Consider the following 20,610-nt stretch of genomic DNA (forward strand, 5'->3'; position numbering starts at 1 on the left):
TGTACTCCACAGCGGAGCTTCCCACTCTAATATGTGCAGGCTACAGTGAATAAAAAAACAATTTCATACTTCGACCAGCTATTACAGTTGACCCAATAAACAATTGTCCGTACATCCACAAATGCCTACTTAGCGTATCCATTGAACTGCTCTACATTAAAACAAATCAAACAACATCCACAAATAATTACTCATATACTGCTTGATAGTGAAGAAGAACACTCAATTGGATCCCTCCGATACAAATTCAACAAGGATGCATTGCATTTAGCACACATCTCATATAAATGGTTAACCTAATATTCACATAACATCCCCTTAACTTTTCATTATTACTTCTACCATAATTTTCTCTTTTATATGATTAATAGTGCTATTTGTGTGACCCATTTGCCTAGGTGGTCTCAATGAGACCTACAATAAACGTTCCCTATTGATACACTCATTTATATATTACAATATTACTTATATAGATTACTTATAATCATTTGGACTAACAGTCAGCTTTCACATCCACTTTAGCTGACTCTCACCACACACACACAGCTCAGAGGACACAATAAGCACTGACAGCCTCACACCACTGGGTTTTTTTTTTACTCACAAACACTTATTCAGCTGAATTTCATCACAACACATGACACATACTGCAACTTGGTTTTTGGACTCAGAATACGGAAAACCGCCTCTAACAGCCCAGCAATTGCCACACCACATTATTTATATAAGGGTCCACGGGCGTCACACGCACCCTTGGACTTGCCGAATTTTCTACCGTCACAACCCTAAGTTTGATTTTACATAACATTTCTCTCTTATTCTAATTTTTCTCATTCTATCACTTCTTTCTTTTTCTACCTGGCCAGGCTTTTCTACTCTTTTCTACTATTTGGGACAACTGAACCATGCAGCTAATGAAGACCAATGCCCCGCATGTCTTATGACAATGTAAGCTCAGCGCCTTGCCTGTCACTGTCTGCATCAGATGGCCATCAGTTCAGTCATTGCTGCCACAGCAGTTTCCCTTTTTTCCTTATTTCTCTTATTCACTCTATCTCTTCACTTCTCTATTTGAGACAACTTAGTGCATAGGAAATAGTGACCAATCTCACGCATGACTTATGAGAATGTAGGCTTAGCGTCATATCTGCCACTATCAGCACCATATAACCAATTAATTCACTAATCCCTACCGCATCAGTTTCTCCTTTTCTCTTATTCCCTTAATTTAAACATTTTGACAGAACCGTATCAACAAACTAAACACCTGTTGCCCAGTTTCCCCCCGTTTTGGTAATTTTCAGCTTGACAGACATTGGAAAACACACACACAGTCCAGTCCAGGGCCTGAGTTTGACCCCTAGAGTGAAAAATGCTCACCTTGTTTGCCGGCTGGGGTGAAAGTCAGTCTCTGGACCCCTGGCACGTGTCCAGGTTGTCAATAGCTATCCTGCCTACAACGCCAACTTGTCGTCTCTGGGCTTTCGTCTTCAAAGGTGTCGGCGTGTAGTATGTTGATAAAGGAATTCTGCAGAGGCAAGGCTGGGTGGAATGATGGAGCAATCTTTATTAAAACAGATCTCAAATGCCTGCATCCGAACAGAGTGCGGCCGCACGTCTGGTGTTCTCAAATCGATGGCAAAGTTATGCCAAACGCTTTGCCCTGTGCCCCATCGCCTTCGATCTTAGGAATTCTACCAAAAACAACCACCTTTCTCTGGTGTGTTGGGCCTTTTTAGAGCCTATTGTCCATAACCGCCCACTTCTCCTCATTGGTCACTTTGATAGATTAAAGGTACATCTATCCAATGGAAAGAAAAGAAGGATGGGTCTGGCTCACATCCCCTATGAAATAAGTCTTGTGTGTGTTACTTAACTTTGCTGATGTCAGCTAAAGTAGACAGGATGGTCTCTCTTAAACTTAGATGACAATGTATAGTTGAGTCAGCTCCAAACCTCTGGTGTGGGCTCCTTCCTGTAGCTTATCTCTGATGCCCACCTCAGGGCTGATCAGGGCTCCTGGTCCTGGGGACCCTTATCCTGTCGTATTCCCACACTTATCTACAGGGGAGCATCTGGTCCCTCACACAACTTAATGCTTCCTTGGACTGCGATGAGTAGTGGGATTCTACGACTTTTAAACTGGGAGTAACGTCATTGTGGTATGGCGGAGCTTCCGGGCTCACAGCTAGTGGAGACCGGGTGAACGTCTTGGGGGCAGGTCAACCTGGTTTACTTTTTTCACACCTTTTGGGCCTTTTTAAGCGAGTGCTTAGCCAACAACAAAGAATTACACAGCTGCTGTCTCTCCCTCAACCAGTGGCCGGAAAGCTAATTTTGGTTCTTTTTTTCCTGCGCTGATTGAGCCGGAATACAATGTACTGTGGTCACACACTGCGGCGAGACTGCGGAAGATTTGCCACGGAAAGAGGAAGAAAAAGTCTCCGGTCGCATGAGTAAAGCGAGGACGAGGGACGGATCGAACAAGTAGAAGAGGATCTCGTACCTGTATTGGAGGATAACCAGCACCAGGAGAGGGCTGTGTAAGTCCCGATACCCCGACGTGCAGTCATGGATAAGCTAAGTCCACCCACTTCCATGCAATTGACTGGGAACCTTGCTGATAACTGGAAGCGTTTCAAGTAACGATTTAATATATATCTAGCAGCAAGCGGAGCTGGGGGTGATGATGAAAAACTGAAAGCTCACATTCTTTTGCATGTTATAGGAGAAGATGCATTGGACATATATAATAGCTTTCAGCTGAATGAAGCTAATCTGACTTTGACAGAGCTAATGACAAAGTTTGAAGAATACTTTGTGCCTAGACAGAACGTGACTTTTGAGAGGTACAAGTTTTTCACCCATGACCAAAAGCAAGGAGTACTATTTGACCAGTACTTAGCAGAGCTTCACACGCTAAGCAAGACATGTGAATTCGGCACCTTAAGAGACTCATTAGTGAGAGACAGGGTCGTTTGTGGAACAGTGGATAATGCACTCAGAGAAAGACTGCTCCGAGAGACAGGACTGACCCTGGACAAGTGTGTCAGTATGTGCAGAGCAGCTGAAACCACTCGAGCACAAGCAAAAGAGCTTCGGAGAGGTGAGACAACTGTGCATTCAATAAATAAAGAACAGAGGAAAAAGAAAACATTTACCAAACAGAGAGACCAAAAAGAGAAATCTACTGAGTTCAAATGTGGTAAATGTGGAGGCAGCCACAAGCCAAGATCTTGTCCTGCATTTGGAAAATCCTGTAACAACTGTGGAAGGAGCAATCACTATGCTAAATGTTGCAAAGCAGCTCTAAAACAAAAAGTTCACACAGTCGATAAGGGAGAAGAGGAGTATGATGAGTTTATTGTGGATGTGGTGCAAGCTTGTACAACTGAAAAAGAGGAATGGATTGTGCCTATTGAGGTGAATAAAACAATAATACCATTCAAGTTGGACACAGGTGCTCATGTAAACCTGCTGTCATTGGAAGACTACAAAACACTGACAGTAAAGAGCAAAATTCATCCTTTAAAAACAAAAGTCACTGGATACACCGGAGAACGTGTTCCTGTTAAAGGCGGATGCATCGCAACCTTCAAACACAAGGGTCGGCAGATAAGAGCACAGCTTGTGATCGTGGATATGAGAGTACAACCAATCCTGGGACTCAGTGCATGTACAAAGCTCAATCTGGTCAAAAGAGTGTTTGTTGTGACATCACCAGGTACTGCAAATGATCATGACTCACTCATGGAGGAGTATAAAGACTGTTTCGAAGGACTTGGATGTCTACCTGGAAAACATAAGATACGTGTGGATGAAAGTGTGTCTCCTGTTGTGCATCCCTGCAGGAAAGTCCCGTTTGCCCTGCGGGAAAAACTGAAAGAGGAACTAGCGCGCATGGAAAAATTAGAGGTCATCAAGAAAATAGATGAACCAACGGAATGGGTCAGCTCGCTGGTTATTGTGCAAAAGAAAACAGGTGCTCTGAGGATTTGTTTGGATCCTAGGGATTTAAACAGAGCAATCAGAAGAGAACACTTTAAGTTACCAACCAGAGAAGAAATCATGGCACAGTTTGCTGGAGCTAAATGGTTCAGTAAACTAGATGCTTCGTCAGGTTTCTGGCAACTGAGGTTAGACGAGCAGAGTTCGAGACTGTGTACGTTCAACACGCCGGAGGGCAGGTACAGGTTTCTTCGTCTGCCGTACGGTATCTTGTCAGCGCCTGAAGTATACCATAAGACTATTCACATGATTTTTGAGCACATTCCAGGAGTAGAGACGATGATGGACGATGTTATTGTCTGGGGGGCTACTCGAGAAGAACACGACGAAAGACTGAGACAAGTGTTAGACAAGACAAGAGAAGTTAATCTGAAACTTAACAAAGACAAATGTGAGTTCGGTGTAAAAACACTTACCTTTGTGGGAGATGTTCTCAGTGAGGAGGGGGTGAAGCCTGACCCGAGAAAAACATCAGCGATCAACAACATGGAAAGACCAAACAATAAAGATGAGGTCAGACGGTTTTTAGGGATGGTCACCTATCTCGCCAAGTTTGTCCCACAGTTGTCAACACGGTCGGCACCTCTCAGGAGTCTTCTCGAACAAAAGAATGAATGGATCTGGTCCCATGAGCAGGAACAATGTTTTCTGACACTGAAAGAGACTCTCACACAGGAACCCGTGCTAAAGTTCTACGACCCAAAGAAGAGTACCAGGATCTCAGCAGACGCGTCACAGTACGGCCTGGGAGCAGTGCTGCTGCAGCGACACGACGAGCAGTGGCTACCTGTCGCTTATGCATCCAGAGCCTTGACAAGCGCCGAGTCCAGGTACGCTCAAACTGAAAAAGAACTGTTAGCGAGTTTGTATGCATGTGAGCGTTTTCATCAATATGTGTATGGTCAGTCTTTTGAGGTAGAAACTGACCATAAACCTTTTGTGTCCATCATGGCCAAACCTCTAAATGACTGTCCTGTACGGATACAGCGCATGCTGATCAGGCTGCAAAAGTACGACGTGCACATGATATACACACAAGGAAAATACATGTTCACTGCCGACACCTTGTCTAGAGCAGTGGATAAAGAGGAACGTGCAGACTGTGAGAACAGCGCAGACATACAGGCATATGTGGACATGATTGTGACATCTCTGCCAGTAACTGCAGACAGAACGGAACAAATACGAAGAGAGACTAATGCAGATGAAACAATGAAAAAACTCAAGAGCACAGTACAGAAAGGCTGGCCTGAAAACAAAAAGGATTGCCCTGTGCAAATACAAGACTACTGGAACTGTAGGGCAGAGCTCACAGTGGTGGATGACATAGTGTTGAAAGGGAGCAAATACGTTATTCCATCCTCACTACGTAAACAAATGCTCCAAAAGATTCACGAAGGCCACCTTGGAGAAGTCAAGTGTAAACGCAGGGCTAGAGAAGTGATGTACTGGCCGAGAATCAATTTAGATATAAGCCAGACGACAGCGTGATGTGAACTTTGTCGCACCCACAGGCCAAGACAACAAGCTGAGCCGCTGATGATGCATCCAGTGCCCCACAGACCCTACTACAAGGTTGGCACTGACCTGTTTGACTGTGATGGTAAGAGTTACATAGTGGTCACCGACTATTTCTCAAACTATCCTGAAGTTGGAGCGCTGCAGTCAACATCAAGCAAAGCAGTAATCAGCTACCTCAAGACTGTCTTCGCTAGACATGGTGTCCCATGTGAACTGTTCTCGGATAATGGGCCCCAGTTTTCTAGCTGCGAGTTTGCTGCCTTTGCCAAAGAATGGGGGTTTCAACACTCTACATCGAGTCCAACCTATCCAAAGTCGAACGGCTTGGCAGAAAGCTCTGTAAAGACAGTAAAAACAATGATGAAAAAAGCAGAGGACAGAGATTACTTTCAGACAAGTTTACTGATTTACCGGAGTACACCTCTACAGAATGGACTGTCACCAGCCCAAATGCTGATGGGTAGGCGCATTCGCTCCAACCTACCAGTAAATGAGGACCTGCTGACGCCGAAAAATGCACACAAAGTCAGAAACGCAAGGGAGGAACAAAAAGTGAAACAAAAACAGCTGTATGACAGAACGGCTAAACACCTGCCTATGCTGAAGCCAGGAGACGTGGTGCGACTCAGAGACACCCCTACAAGCGCATGGAGACAAAAAGGACGGGTGGAGGAGGAAGTTGCCCCACGCTCCTACAGGATCCGGACAGAGAGTGGATTGTCTCTGAGAAGGAACCGCACGGATCTTCAACTACAGCTGACTGAAAAGGACACTACAGCTCAGGAGATGGTTCAGCAGGACACGGCGGAATCTACAGACTACGTCTGCGTCGCCAGCTGTTGAAAGACTGTCCAGACCTGTAAGACATGTTCAGCCACCTAAGAGGCTGATCGAGAGTTGCTAAGGACTCTTGTTTACAACTTGCTAGACGAAGAAGCAACATGGACGTTTAAGTTCATCAAAGATAAATAAGTAAATGTAAAAAAAAAAAAAAAAAAAAAAAAGAAATGTTAATGTAAATGAAAAAAAAAAATGTTGACATGATTCTAGGTGTGTTATGATGCTTAGAAAGTTTGCACTTTATTATTTTTCTATTGCAGAAAAAGTGTTTAAATAGAAAAGTTGTTTACAAGTAAAGTTACGATGCAGATTGAAGTTAATGATAAATGCCAAGGTAAAGAAAAAGCATGGCTTTGTTTTAAGGGGTAAATATCATTTATTTTATAGGGGGAAAGATGTGATGTTATGAGTATAGTAACATGAGAACTACATTACCCAGCATGCCACAGCAGTTATGAGCATGCGTGGAAGCCCCGCCTGTACGTCAGTTCTAGGTAGCCATGCAGGTAGCACAAGAATGTTTACATGTTAATAAAGGATCAAGTTAATATTAACAGACCAGATATCACGCCTCGTCTGCTTATTAAAGTTAGAGCAAGATACGACATATTCGATCTGTTTCTGCCAAAACAAAAGGACCGGACCTGGGGGGTTCCGTCTTCTTCGGAAGATTATTTCTTCCTTCTGCAGGCGGTGAGGAACGACTGGATTGTGCAGTGTTCCTCTATGGATTCAAAACAATAATGATGAATATTCGAACAAAAATGAAAGTAAAACAAAAACAGTCTCTGTCTCATCCAGCGAGGCAGGAACTGAAGCTTTAGCTCAAGCAAAGTGAAAAACTTTTCTCAAAGTTAAACCCTTACAGTATCTGTTGCACAAAACCAGAGTCTCTTCACAAGATAACGCTCCCTGGGAGTGCGACGTGCAGAGGGTTCTCCTGACCCTTAAACTGAGTAGTTAGGCTTTTGATTTCCCCTACAGGCTTTCTCTTTGTTTGAGCCATATGGCATGAGGCCCAACACAGACTACTTTTATGACAAGCAGAACATAATAGCTTGTCATATTCTCCACTTAAGTGTGGTGTTTAATGATGGGATGAAATACTCTGGACAAATGTTTTCTGGCTCACAACTAGGGACAATGTGGCAATACCATAATTTTAATTACCAAAACTAACTAACTAACTAACTAACTAACTAACTAACTAACTAACTAAAAACATTTGTATATTATCATACAACACTTCCATGTGAATCCTTTGAGTGTATTTTTATTCATAGAAAACATACAGCAGCCACAAAATGTCAAACAGAATTGGCACCATTCAGAGAATTGATATAATAGCTTGGTAACTGGCGCGTGCCTGTGGATCTTGATAAGCATCCTTGCCAGGAACCGGGCATCTCTGGCCTTCAGCTATGGTCCACTCTGGCATAAAGTCTTCTTTATGGATCTCACATATGTTGTGGAGAACACAACAGATGAGTACAACATCAGATACTGAAGCGGTGGCAATATCTATATCTATATTTACCCAGGCACCTCCAATGACCTTTTAGACATCCAAAGGACTTTTCCACCACCATCCTTGCTGAACTCAAGCAGAAGTTAAAATTTCGCTATTGCAGCATGAGTGCACAGTGATTGGTGAAACCCTTCATCAGCCTGTTTCTGAGGGGATATGCAGGGTCTCCAATGATATGCACAAGGCTCTCCACATCATAAACAGTTCAGGATGCCTGGAAGGCAAATGAATAGTAATAGGGTAAACAATACAATAACCACATTAAGAGCCTAAGTCACACAATTACAGACCTTATCCAGGAACTACTATACTATGATATAAGCTGTTCAGAGTTAGCTGACAGACTTGAGTGACAGAAGAGAATATTACAATGTTGGACTTCCTAGGCAAGTTGGACTTCCATAAATGTTGAATATGCTCCTAGACAACTTAAACCTGAGCTATAGAAATGTAAAAAAGCCTATGACAAGCAAACTGACCTCACGTGGAAAGAGGTATCCTCCCTGTTCTTTAACCCTTTTTTGAAGATGTAGAAGTTGGCAAATATTTGAGCATCGTGCGTACGACCAGGCCATCCCTCATACAAGTCTGTAAGCTTTAATGGTAGTACAGATAATATATTTTGATAAACACCCAGTAACCTAATACAACTTGTTTGTAAGTTAAAAATAAGTCATGCTTACCAGAAGTTATGATCAATAACAGCTTGGAGGACAACGGAATGCTAGCCTTTTCGGTTGTAGTAAGAGGCCGGGTTGTGTCTTGGTGTGATAGGGATATGTGTGTCATCTTTGGCACCTGCACACATCCTATACCCTTTGCAGCAGAACCGTCGACTGTTTCTCGAAGACGAGTCCAACTCGGCACGCAAACAAAGCGGTGAAGAAGCGTCTTCAGCATCATTAACTTCACACACTATAAAGCACACAGTGGCTATTCTGACGCCAAAAATACAGCTGACTGATCTGTATTCTAATGGTAGCATACCATCACAACTCAATGGCAAGATTGACTCGAGGCTCCAGTGGCTGTCTCCAGTTTGTTGTTTTGCGCCTCAGATGTGGCTCAACAAGTTCCATCACTATTCCAATGTACGCTGCGACATACAAAAATACGCTTACGCCACTCAACATCTCGAAATGGTTGAGGGCATTCGACCAAAACACTGGCCCTTGTGGTCTATCTAGCTTCCACGCCATTCTTTCAGACATTAAAGGAAATTGAGAATCACTGTAGCTGTCTTGGATGTCCACTCGTGTCTTCCATTACAAGAATTGCTATTTCATAACCTAAAAACCGTAGCAGCTGCATTCACGATTTAAGAGATCCGAAAATGCGCAGCGCAGACCAGTGTTTCTTTTTCCGCCATTGTTGTTTTGAAACCGACATTGGTATCACGGGGTTAAATATTCTTCCCACGCATATGTTGTACATCACTGTTCATGCTTCAAAGAAGGAATACCTCCTTTTTAGATAGACAAGGCAGCAGATTGCAGCCTTAACCTTGCTGCAAATGTGCTGCCTTTTCTATTTAAAAGGGGGTACTCATGCATATGACTAGCCTGCAGCCCCAGGGGGTCCTTCAGACTGCAGAGGGGACTGGAGAAACCAGTCTCTTTAAAGATACAACAAAATAGAGAAAGCTAAGGTTGCATTATTCCAGCTCTACACTTTATCAAAATAAAAGGGTACCCACAGAACTGAAGAATAATATTGATTTTCACAATTTAAAAAGAAAAATGGAAGAAACTCAAAAAACAGAATAAAATCACAAAACATAAATCAACAGTAAGATCATTTCATTTTCTTTTTTGGTACAAGAAAACGGTAACATCAATATTTATGAGAAAAAAAATTTATTTTAAAGCTAAATGTTGTTATTACGTTTATCAGAAAAGATTGAGGCTCAGCTTTCGTGGATGTCTTAAGTTTCAAGCAAAACACTATTAAAATAAATGGCCACTGAGGCAGGAGAGTATCAAGTAATTTAGAGGAAGAAAGGAAGAAAATAACTGTGATAAAATTAATTTGAATACAAAACACTGTGTCACATTAAGTTATACATTTTTGTTTGGCAATTGCAGAAGGTATATTTGAGGGTGGTCAAGTCGAGCAGCATCATAACAATGGGATTGAGAAATGTGAATGCACAAAATATTGCATCAGGGTTCACACTGATACTGAGCAGTTAATGGTCTCTACGGGTCTACTAAGAGGTCTTTATATGTTGACTTATATCTGAAATTCTGTAAAAAAGTTAATTTGGTCCACTGTATAGAGTTGCATTAGTCCCTTTCTTTGCCTGTACAAAATGACACAAGTCTCCTGTTAGATGGTATTGAATGACACTTATCCTGTGGCTGTCAGTTTTTCTGTATATTTCTACAGTGTTCAGTGCCCAACAATGTTCGTAACACAGGCTATTATAACTACAAATAACAAAAGACACAAAAACAATACTGAACTGTGTTAAGCCAAAGTTTATTTAAAGTGATTTTTAAATCCATACATACTCCTAAACTGAGAGTTCTCTTTTGCTATTGCTGTACTCCTAACGATGGAAATGGCTTTCCGCATGATGAAAAACATACCATAAATTACCCAATAATAGCCGGGGCATTTATTTGTTTCAATCACTTAACAGACCAGGCGTTTATTTGGGACCAGGCGGCAATTTGGAACAGGCTATTAATTCCTTGCTCACAAAAATCTTGCTCAACAAAACTCGTAAAATATGGTAGTTTTGCAGGACTCTCTCTCGTGGTGTGCCCGTTTGCTGATTCTGTATTCTTGCTTTTCTGACAGAAAGCAAGCGCAATACATGAAAAAGGCGAAGGAGAAAAACGTGCAGTGTCACTGGTCACGTCTTCTTCCTTGATTTGAAAAAAAAGAAAAAAGATTAGACTTAGCATTTATTTGGATTTGCGTGTATTTATTTATCAAAATATACACCTGCGCCTGGCGTTTAAAGGTGACCCTTCGGTTCATTGAAACCCAGCTATTATTTGGTAATTTACGGTAGACTATCACGTGGAAAATCTCAAACTCACTATAAGAGCTCCCTCGCAGTAGTAGTCTTTCCACCCACAGTGATGAGTGATTTTGGTGTAGTACAAAGTTCAAATATATCAATGTTTACATAAACAACTGGAGTTAATAAATAAGTCTAGAGAAAAAAAAAATAAAAAATGTTTCAATACACTGATGCTCCGTTCACATGGAAAAAACAATGTTTTGACCCTTACACTGATGCTCCATAATGCAAGCTCCCAGTATTCAGGCACATAACACTGATACGCTATAATGCAAGCTCTCAGGATTCTGGTTCCCAGTATTAATGGTCTTAATACTGTTGGCACAACTTTCGCTTGATAGCTGTTATTTTATTGTGCACAAAGTATTTCACTGCCTTCCAGTCTCTCCCATTATCTCTTAGAGTCGGGTGTTCTTTTAGGAATCGCTGACATTCCTCTTTTCCTGGGGTCTTCATTTCCTTCAGGGAGCCCTTGAAGTAGTGTTCAGCAAGTTCTCTTTCCATCTTTGACCATTGCCTTCTGGATTTCCCTGAAAATAAATGAAATAATGTGAATAAATGGATTAATGAAAATGACCACCATCAATTATTGTCAACAAAAGTCATTCACTTTATGAAATATAATCTTTCAAGCCAATAGAATAACGTACTGCTTTGACTTGATGGTGATTTCTTAACTTCTCCTCTTGACTTTCTAGAAGTAGCAGCCCTGTCTTCAAAGCCTCCATGCGCTGGGTTTCCTGTAACCATGAATAATTGAAAGTCACGCTGCGTTCAGTGAACAGATTTTTCTTTACCTGTATACTACATGTTGTGCATAACCTTACCTTTTCGACTTGAGGTTGCTTTCTGCACAGGCAGGACATCTTCTGCATCTGTGTCGCTGTCCTCCTCTTCAGCTGCAATATTTAAAGCGTATATTACACACTAGGTTTATTTTTTCACTAAGTATATTGTCTTTGATTTCTTTAACAAAAAAATAAAAACAGATATTATTAATATCCTCCACTTACAGCTGATGTTTGGAATGATGTCTCCCCGGGACTTTCCTTTAAATTCTCCCAGTCCACTTTGAAGGGCAAGAAGTCTGCTCACTTTAGCTGTTTGCAGTGTTTCAAGATTAAGGTTCTGTGAAACTGTGGCAACATGCTTTCTTAATTTCGTTGAGGAAATATTTTCTGGATGTCTGGCCCCACATTCTTTTGCATATCGCCTCATTGTGTCAGTTCCACGAATGTTTTCACAAGATCCATAATTTAGGCGGGCAAAAATGTAGGGATTGCTTGGGGAAATCCCAACTGCTTCCCTATTTTTTATCAGGAGTTCGACTGACGTTTTAACATTGTTTGGGAACAGCACAGGTACCTTGCGGCCCCTGTTCCCTCGTATTTCTACCCTGGTGACTCTCTCTACCTGTGACAGGCTGTCCGGAATTACATCTTGCATACTCCCTTTGTTTCTCTGCAGGTATGTTTTGACCTCCATCCTTGAAACTTCTCCTGCACAACGACGATTAAATAGAATCAACTGTGTCAGAGTAACCTGAGCTAGCTCACCCCATGCAGTTTTTGTTGGATGGTGAATCAGATTGTTTTTGTGGAGCTCTTCTTGCTTGTTCAGGTGAGCTTGGAGCCTCATAATGTCTTTTGATAAAGGCAGTGTTTGGGGTTTGTTCCATTTTTTCTGCTCAAGGGTTTTTGTTGCATTGGATGAGACATTTTTTAACCATTCCAGCTCAATCAGTTTTTGGAATTGCTCTGCTCTTGTCTGTAAGTCATTATCCTGTTGATGCAGAGCCTGTCCTTGTAAAATCGATGTCACAGTCACGAGGGAATAGCGCATTTTAAGTGCAGTTGAGGGAACTGAAAACTGGTGTGTTACGTCATCAAACCCAGTCATCTTCTTGACAGCCTCGAGTACTGTGTTAAACTTTGCTGGGCTGATTAAGTCCTTCAAAAAGACAATGTCTCTGTCGATCTCTCTTGCTGCCACAAGAAGTCTTGCAAGTTCCCTCATCTTGTTTCTGATGTCTGACCATTGTCTCACATTTTCTCCGTTTTCGGCAAACATTCTCTCTCCCAGTAAAAGAATCAAAGTGTCAGATTTCACCACTTGGGTTACTGTGTCGTATGCCATCTGTTCAAGGACTTTTTTAAATCCACTGGAAATTGAAGCATCCATGGGCAACATCAGGGAGCAGGATGTCTGGAGTCTTCTGTTCTTTGGCCCATCCTCTTTCACTTGTAGTTTGCAACGCTTTAGGTGTCTCCAGAGGTCTGTTCTGACGTACATAGCAAAGCAAAACTTGCAAGGCAGGTAGTCTGTTGCTGTTGATTGACAGGTTGCTTGCCTTTTAGGTACAATTTGTCCTTTCCCAGATTTCACGACTGAACAGTTGTGGTTGTAGTTTCCAAGATTCCTAATTTTGCTCAAAAGAAGATTGCGCATGGCTGGACCTTGTCTGTGTGCAAGTGCCTTTGCCACTTCAGGTTTATCCTGATGCTTCTGTTTCAGATGTCTTGTAATTTTTGCATATGGCCGCTGACAGTACAGGCAGTAATTTTTCTTATCATAGATCCGCTGATGTCGACTGTTTGACGAAGTTTTCACTTGGATACTATTTCGTTGAAGGTCATGGGTGTTTTGATCCATTGGCATTGGGGTTTTTGAAGGTGGTCTTCCTCGAATAACTTCCTTTTCTGCGATTTCCTCTTCTCCTTGTTGTTCATGCTCTTCATCTGTCATTTCCATGTAAAGGGAAAACTGTTGCTCAGTGATCTGAAATGAAGAAACAATTTAAAAAAAACAGAAAAATTGATAGCCGCACATTTATTATATGTACTTTTTAGGAATTGGTTTTGCAATTGTGTTCCTAATTACTGTTTCACGCACAGATAATTCCTCTTCAGTGTTGGAAGATGTTTTTTCTTCTGCTTGTTGTTCCTGTTCTTCTTCATCTGACATTTCCAGGGAACGGGTAACCCGCTCAGTGGTCTGAAATAAAAAAAAATGAAAGAAATTCAAAATAATAAAAATATACACCTTTTTTCACACAGTTTCCAAAGTACTTTTTTTATCACCTCAGGTTGCGTAATTGAAACACTAATTACCAATGCACACACAGAAAATTGTCCAGAAGAGGATGAATCCATCAGGTGGCCAATCTCTGGCTGATCACTGACAATACTCTCCAAAATGTCCATATCATCTAGGGTTTGGGTGGAGCAATATGCTGCATGGGTCCTGTCCTGTAACAAAAACAAAACAAACAAAAACAATGAATGAAACACATAAATTGTCTGATTTGTGGTCTACCTCTGATGTGTTCATTCCTGTTATTGTGGCAGTTCTTTTACCATTGAACAATTTTCAAACTTTCTTGTCTAGAATTTCCAAATTAGCTTAGTATGCATCACATAAATAGTAGAAAATTGCAGTGACAAAAATTGATGTAATATTGTCACTCTAAAACACTGCTTTAATTGAAATTCTGAAAAATCAATCTCTACCATCATCTCTACCATGGATAAATATTTACTGTCATACGATACATAGACATTACATTATCCAACCCTACTCAAAAACATTTATGTACTTACTTCATTTATATTCACACTGCTGGAGTTGGTTGTGGCTCCACAGTAACCGGACTGTTGGGTGAAACCTATAAATACATTGAAATAGGCTTCATTGTTTCCACCTTAGTGTTCTGAGGATAACAGTTTTCTAATCCACAGAATCATGCACACATGGGTCATGCCATACCAGCTCACCTTGGGCCCTTCCAGTCCATGTCATGGACCTCGTAAAATACTATAGCTTGACTCCAGATACTCTAAGTAATGAATTTTTGAGGTTTGGCCTGCTACGCTAAATTTGAACCAGTTTAGTTATGTGTATTCATTATTATTATTATTATTATTATTATTATTATTATTATTATTATTATTATTATTATTATTATTATTATTATCATCACCGTCATCGGCATTATTATTATTATTATTATTATTATTAATATTATTATTATTATTATTACTATTATCCACAAGAAACAAGAAAAACAACACCTGGGATGAATGGAGTGGGATGAGAGAGGTAAGTGGCTTCCAGAGGAGAGGTGGTGGAGCAGCTGAGGGAAATGAACACTAAGCAAAATAGTTCAACCAGTTTAACAGGTTTGACTCTGCCTCCCCCAGCCCCCCTGCTGCTCCTCTGAGCAACAACTCCAGGACAAAACCCACACCGCTCCCACAGCCCCACATCAACCCCCGCCGCAGACACCACCCCCCTGCTCTCACCCACCACAAACCCTGCCACACCCCTCACCCCTTCATGATATGAACGAGGAGGGGCTTTGAATTCTGAGTGAGTTGGCATGGAATAAACATCAAATAAAAAATACAGAATGTTTAAGGTGAAGAGAGCGTTAGTCTTGGCACTTACATGTGAAAACCTGAAGGCATTCCTCAATGGTTGGACGTTCTTTAAATGAACTTTTCAGCATTCTGGTAATAATATCCTTTAGGCTCATCCATTTTTCTTCACAATGAAGAGTGAAGTTGCCTGTTTTGACATTTTGAGCCAGCCCAAGTGGATCACTGGAGTAGGGTGTTCTGGTTTGATAGGGATGTTGCCCATCAGTCAGTATGTAATGCACCAAGCACCCCGCTACCTAAAATGTAATGTAAGAAATTGAAATAATGTCAACAGCCACCAAAAAAAACTCTTTACATTAAACAATTTGCATTTACCTAGTCAAATTGTAGAGAATGGGTAACAATAACAATTTAAATAAAAATCGAATGAGTTCTTCTGACTAAGCAGGACAACTTAAAATGGTACATTTTACTCAAACTCAGTGGTCATGGATCAAAATGGCATCATAAACTATATTTTAAATGAACATGTTCAAGCTCAACTCACTTGGATATCTGATTCCTTCCTGTACTTGTATTGTGGGCCTCCAACATCCTCATAACTGGGCCAAGTGGTCTGTGCAAGATCCTTTTTTTCGCTTGCTCCACAGTCTGTGATATACAGTTTATTGTTGATGTCTGTAGAAAAGCAAAAATACTCCTCATTCATATGCCCATTAAAGGTCGTCTACAAAATCACAACCAAACATGATCAAAATGCATAATACAGGTTGTTTCATTTATAAACTTTTACCAAACAAAATATTTTCAGGCTTCAGGTCTCTGTGCAAAATTCCTTTGGAGTGAAGTTCCTCAAGCCCCAGCAAAAACTCCTGGCAGATTTCTTGTCTTCGCTGCTTGGTAAGGCTTTGTCTCTCAGGAAGATTCTTGTTTTCAATCAGTTCACCCAGGCTGTATTCACAGAGAGGGGAGACAAAATAGGCAAAGTAACCATCTTCCAACACAGAAATGGGTTGCAACAGATGTTCCACTTGTAAATTTTTTGAACACAGGAAATAAGCCATCTCCAATTCTTTTTTGGAAATATGTTTGGGAACTCGTTTCACTGCCACAGGGCGTTCCTGCAAGAGTCCTGGGAATATTTCAGCAGCATTGCGTCCATTTGCAATCTTCATTTTGGTGTTGAAATTGACTTCATCAATTTTCATCACACCAGGCATGGAGTCAAGATTTTCAAATGAAGTCTTCCATCGAGATTCCTTGAAAATGCAGAAAACCCAATTAGATTATGGCAATATGCGGGTGAAACAATACAAAATATAGTTAGAAAAATGAGTTTCTTCAGTGAATATAGTTGAGGAAAGAAAGCTTAATATCTTTACCCTCTTGTCTGCATGCCCATCACATAATGAAGCAGTGGTATTCTAAAACAAAGGAAATTCACAGCATGAACACAATAATTATACTATGTGAAAGTTTTGACAGTATTTGGGAATAAGGTTCTCTTGACATGTATAATATTAATCCTAACAACAGCAAGTGTAAACATTGACTGGTTACATTAATGAGATCACAACTATATGAGTGTAAACAGTCATATCTCTTATCCATTTTCTCGCTTTGTTATTGCTCACATCAGTGACAGACAATTAAGATAACTTACAATTTTTCTCATACTCTCAATTTATACTGCACAATGTAATGGCAAGTCTACATTTCGGATTTCGACAGTGAGCTTAAATATAATTTAAACCAGTTTCCAATCAAATCATATCCACAATATTTGTATGGATGAGAGTCCTTACAACTTAGTTAAATGATACAATTTTGAATTGTCAAAGAAACAATATGTAAATAAGAAAAATATACATACATGTCGCCATGGACAGTTAGGGTCTCCATAGTCATACACAAGTTCTTCTCCCGTGTTTATTTTTGCGATTGCAAATACACATAGATGTGGGCTTTCCTGTTCATCCAGTATCTGTTGATCACATAAGCATAGATATTATATTATGTTCAGTAAGGTAATGTGGTATTATTAAAACAGAAAGTAAAACAAAAAGACATTGTGACTGCAATACTTACCATTTTAATTTCGCAATTTGGCTTAATGTGATCGTCATTTATGAATCGCCCAAGTCTGGCTGTTTCCTTACTGCCATCAACACTGTAGGATGAAATATTATTTTTCACAGTTTAGAAATATTATTAAACACACTTGAATTATTTATTTATATATTAAATATTCAATCACTCTCACCAGAAAGCCTGTCCCTGGAAAGAGTAGAAATACAGAAATGCTGCATCTACATCTGTGTACTCTTTGAACAGGGCCTCTCCTTCCGAGCCAGTGATGTGTCTGCCAACATACTCGAGCAAGAATTCTCCTGGCTCAATGTTGTTGGTAGCAATCACTCCATAACCTGTTAAATTACATAGAAGTTTAACAAATGTTGCAACTGTCACCACAGACCAGGAACAACCAACACTATTTCAGTCACTAACACTTCATAATGGGATGAATGTCCACTTTAATAGTATGGTTGAAATTTTAAAAGAATTATTCATAAGCAACCCAATTACGTTTTTCTTCAATGAAATTCTGCATCTACAGACAAATGCCAGTTGAAAAAAAATTGTCTATTCTTAGCTAATAACCTACCTTTTTCCTTGTTGATGATCCTTTTGTCAAATATGACTTTATCTTTCCCAGCAGCAATGAAGTGCAAGGCTTCCTTTTCAGGATGAACCTTTCTGGACCTCATTTTTCTGTGGAGTAATTAAGATCATATTATACATAATGCACCGTCTTCACCAATAACATGTATATTTAAATTGGCTGTTTTTTGTAATTTGATGACGAGCATGAAAGCCTTAGTGACTTTATGAAAGCAGTAGTAGATATGATACTGCCAAAATTATAATGTTTAATGGAGTTGAAGTCAGGTGACTGGGGGGAAAGTCCTTATCAGTCAGGACTCCATTGGTTTCTTAGTACACCTACTATGGCTAGATTAAAGGTTTATAAGGGGGCAGTACATTAAACTCTTGACAGAAACTGGATCAGTTTCCAAAACACGACCAGGCAGAGCCAAAGGGACAATATCATCAGAAGATCAATATATCAATTAATGGGACCGTGCAAAACCATATAGCTGTACTCAAAATGCTTTAAGTTAGGGATTTTTGAAATTTTAGACAAAGTTTCAGCATTTCTGTGATTATTTGTGCATGTTCTTAGGCTCAACAGTCACCTTTTTGGGTCAAAATAAACCCAAAAGTGGGTGTTTCAGCTCTGTTTTTTATAGAGGACTCAAAAAAAGACTGCTTGTTAACTTAAATGAATGTTACCATTCAGCATCAACTATTGAAATGAAAACATGTGGCCAAGTTTCCACAGGGTCTCTTGGATGTTTAGGACAAATTTAAATCCAATCCAGGAAAGGTGGAGAAGCAGCTGAGGGAAATGAACAATGAGCAAACGAGTTCAACCAGTTTTTCACCAGGTTAGATTCTAGCTCCCCCACCCCCAACAGCCCCCCTACTGCTCCTCTGAGCAACAACTTCAGGACAAAACCCACAAGGATTCCATCATACAAACAAAGAATCACTAAATGTTTAAATTTAGCTCTGAGGCCTAAACCTCATGTAGTTTCTGGGCTTTCTTCATCAAAGGTGTCAGTGTATAGTATGTTGATAAAATGATTCTGCGGAGGCAGGCTGGTGGAATGTTAGAGCAATCTTTATTAAAAACAGATCTCAATGCCAGCGTCCATCCAGGCACAGCTGCTACCTGGGTTTCTCAAATTTATGACAAAGTTCTGCCCAATGCTTTGCCCTCTGCTCTAACAGAAATCTTATCGCCTTCGATATCGGAAATCTGAAAAATACCACACCCTTCTCCGTTTGTGCGGGCCTTTTTAAAGTCTAATCACTGCATCGTCCCACTTCTTCTAATTGGTCACTTTGGTGGATTGAGGGTCCATCTATCCAATAGTGAAAAGAGAAGTTAGTCTGCCTCCTCCTATACATTATCTAACTTCCACTGAGGTCACTTCTTTGAACTCACAGCCTAAAATGGACCGAATTGTCTCTTCATGCTTATATGGCGATGTATACCTTAAGTCAGCTCTAAACAACTAGTATGGGAGATAGATTCAGTTTTATTGCTCCATATGAATCTGTCCTCCAGCTAACCTTTACGCACACACATAGAGAGCTGTTTAATTGCTCCGGGGCCCCTAGATATGTAAACATCACATCCGCCATCTCTCTTACCTCACAGTAAGGGAAAACAACTATCACTATTAAAGATTAGCTCTGAATGTGTGAATGTGCAGACACCTCACTCACAAATTCATTACCAGAGTATTTGGAGTACAGCTCGGATTTTGCAAGGTCTCATGAATTTAAAACAAGTTTCAAGACGACTATTTTCATGAAGATCCATGAAATGAAGTCATAATGAAATTTATATTATTACATTTAACACAAATGCAAAATGGAGGTATTTTGACTAGTGGAAAAAAAACCTTTGACTCTACGGCATCTACTTTAAAGCAAATTGATAGTAACAGACTCCACTGATTCATCCATACAAGGGGTATATGTAAAAATGTCGAACTTACCTCTCACTTCAGCTGGTAGAAGGCAGGAATAGATGAATTAATTCTGAAAGTCTGTAGCCATCGTTCAACACAGACAAAAGTTACCAAAGGCTGGCAAACTTTCTGTGAAAAAAGCCCAGAATATATACAGAATCCTGAGCAGATAGCTGGGCAGTGATTGGTTCCTGAGGTTGGGGGAGGCACATTTTTGCTGCCACAGTGATGCAAATGATTCTCACAAGATATCTGGACAGTGATTGGTTCCCTAGGTTAGCACTATGATGCAAATGTTCACCTTTGTTTGCAAAACAAGGTCATGTAAGTTCAACTAGACAACAAGCATCTTTTGTCCAACTCTCAACCTGAAGTCACATGTCACAGTCTTAGATGAAATTAAAGTCTTGTTAGAATGCAACTGCTTCTGAAATGTTTTGTCTTAGAGTGTATCTACTATGTTGGGAGGGAAAATTTATAAAATAACATGTTTTATTCAGAAAAAGGCACAAGGTTTTAATGGCTGACAGTGTATCTAATACATTGTGAGGGAAAATATTGCTGAAGCCTGCCGGGAGAAGAGACATAAAACTTATTTTTCAAATCCTGAGGTTGGGTGGTTGAACTTGTGTAGCAATGGGCATTAAGGTAATGAGTCTAGTGATGAAGTTACCTACAGCCTCTCTCAGAATTAGC

The 20,610-nt window shown here is 40.4% G+C and overlaps 2 protein-coding genes across 3 annotated transcripts; one reads left to right on the forward strand and one right to left on the reverse strand.

Moving 5' to 3' along the window:
- Positions 1-3,654: 3,654 nt before the first annotated feature.
- Positions 3,655-6,372, forward strand: LOC115578127 (uncharacterized protein K02A2.6-like). Its single transcript, XM_030410974.1, has 2 exons — positions 3,655-4,838; positions 5,523-6,372. Exons 1-2 carry the CDS (start codon positions 3,751-3,753, stop codon positions 6,370-6,372), a joined length of 1,938 nt encoding a protein of 645 aa, XP_030266834.1. The 5' UTR covers positions 3,655-3,750.
- A 3,987-nt stretch (positions 6,373-10,359) lies between these two features.
- Positions 10,360-20,064, reverse strand: LOC115578126 (uncharacterized). 2 transcript variants are annotated; one of them, XM_030410973.1, is made up of 16 exons: positions 19,942-20,064; positions 17,976-18,082; positions 17,574-17,736; positions 17,399-17,480; positions 17,184-17,294; positions 16,693-16,734; positions 16,104-16,569; positions 15,858-15,988; positions 15,378-15,606; positions 14,531-14,595; positions 14,054-14,179; positions 13,824-13,925; positions 11,945-13,709; positions 11,759-11,830; positions 11,582-11,671; positions 10,360-11,461 (listed from the first exon to the last, which is right to left on the reverse strand). In XM_030410973.1, exons 2-16 carry the CDS (start codon positions 18,076-18,078, stop codon positions 11,241-11,243), a joined length of 3,768 nt encoding a protein of 1,255 aa, XP_030266833.1. In that variant the 5' UTR covers positions 18,079-18,082; positions 19,942-20,064; the 3' UTR covers positions 10,360-11,240. The 2 variants fall into 2 exon arrangements, with proteins under 2 accessions (XP_030266833.1, XP_030266832.1); XM_030410972.1 differs by having other exon boundaries at positions 14,042-14,179.
- Between the last annotated feature and the right edge of the window lie 546 nt (positions 20,065-20,610).

The sequence above is a fragment of the Sparus aurata genome, unplaced genomic scaffold (genome assembly GCF_900880675.1).
Source record: "Sparus aurata unplaced genomic scaffold, fSpaAur1.1, whole genome shotgun sequence".
Taxonomy (NCBI): Eukaryota; Metazoa; Chordata; class Actinopteri; order Spariformes; family Sparidae; genus Sparus; species Sparus aurata.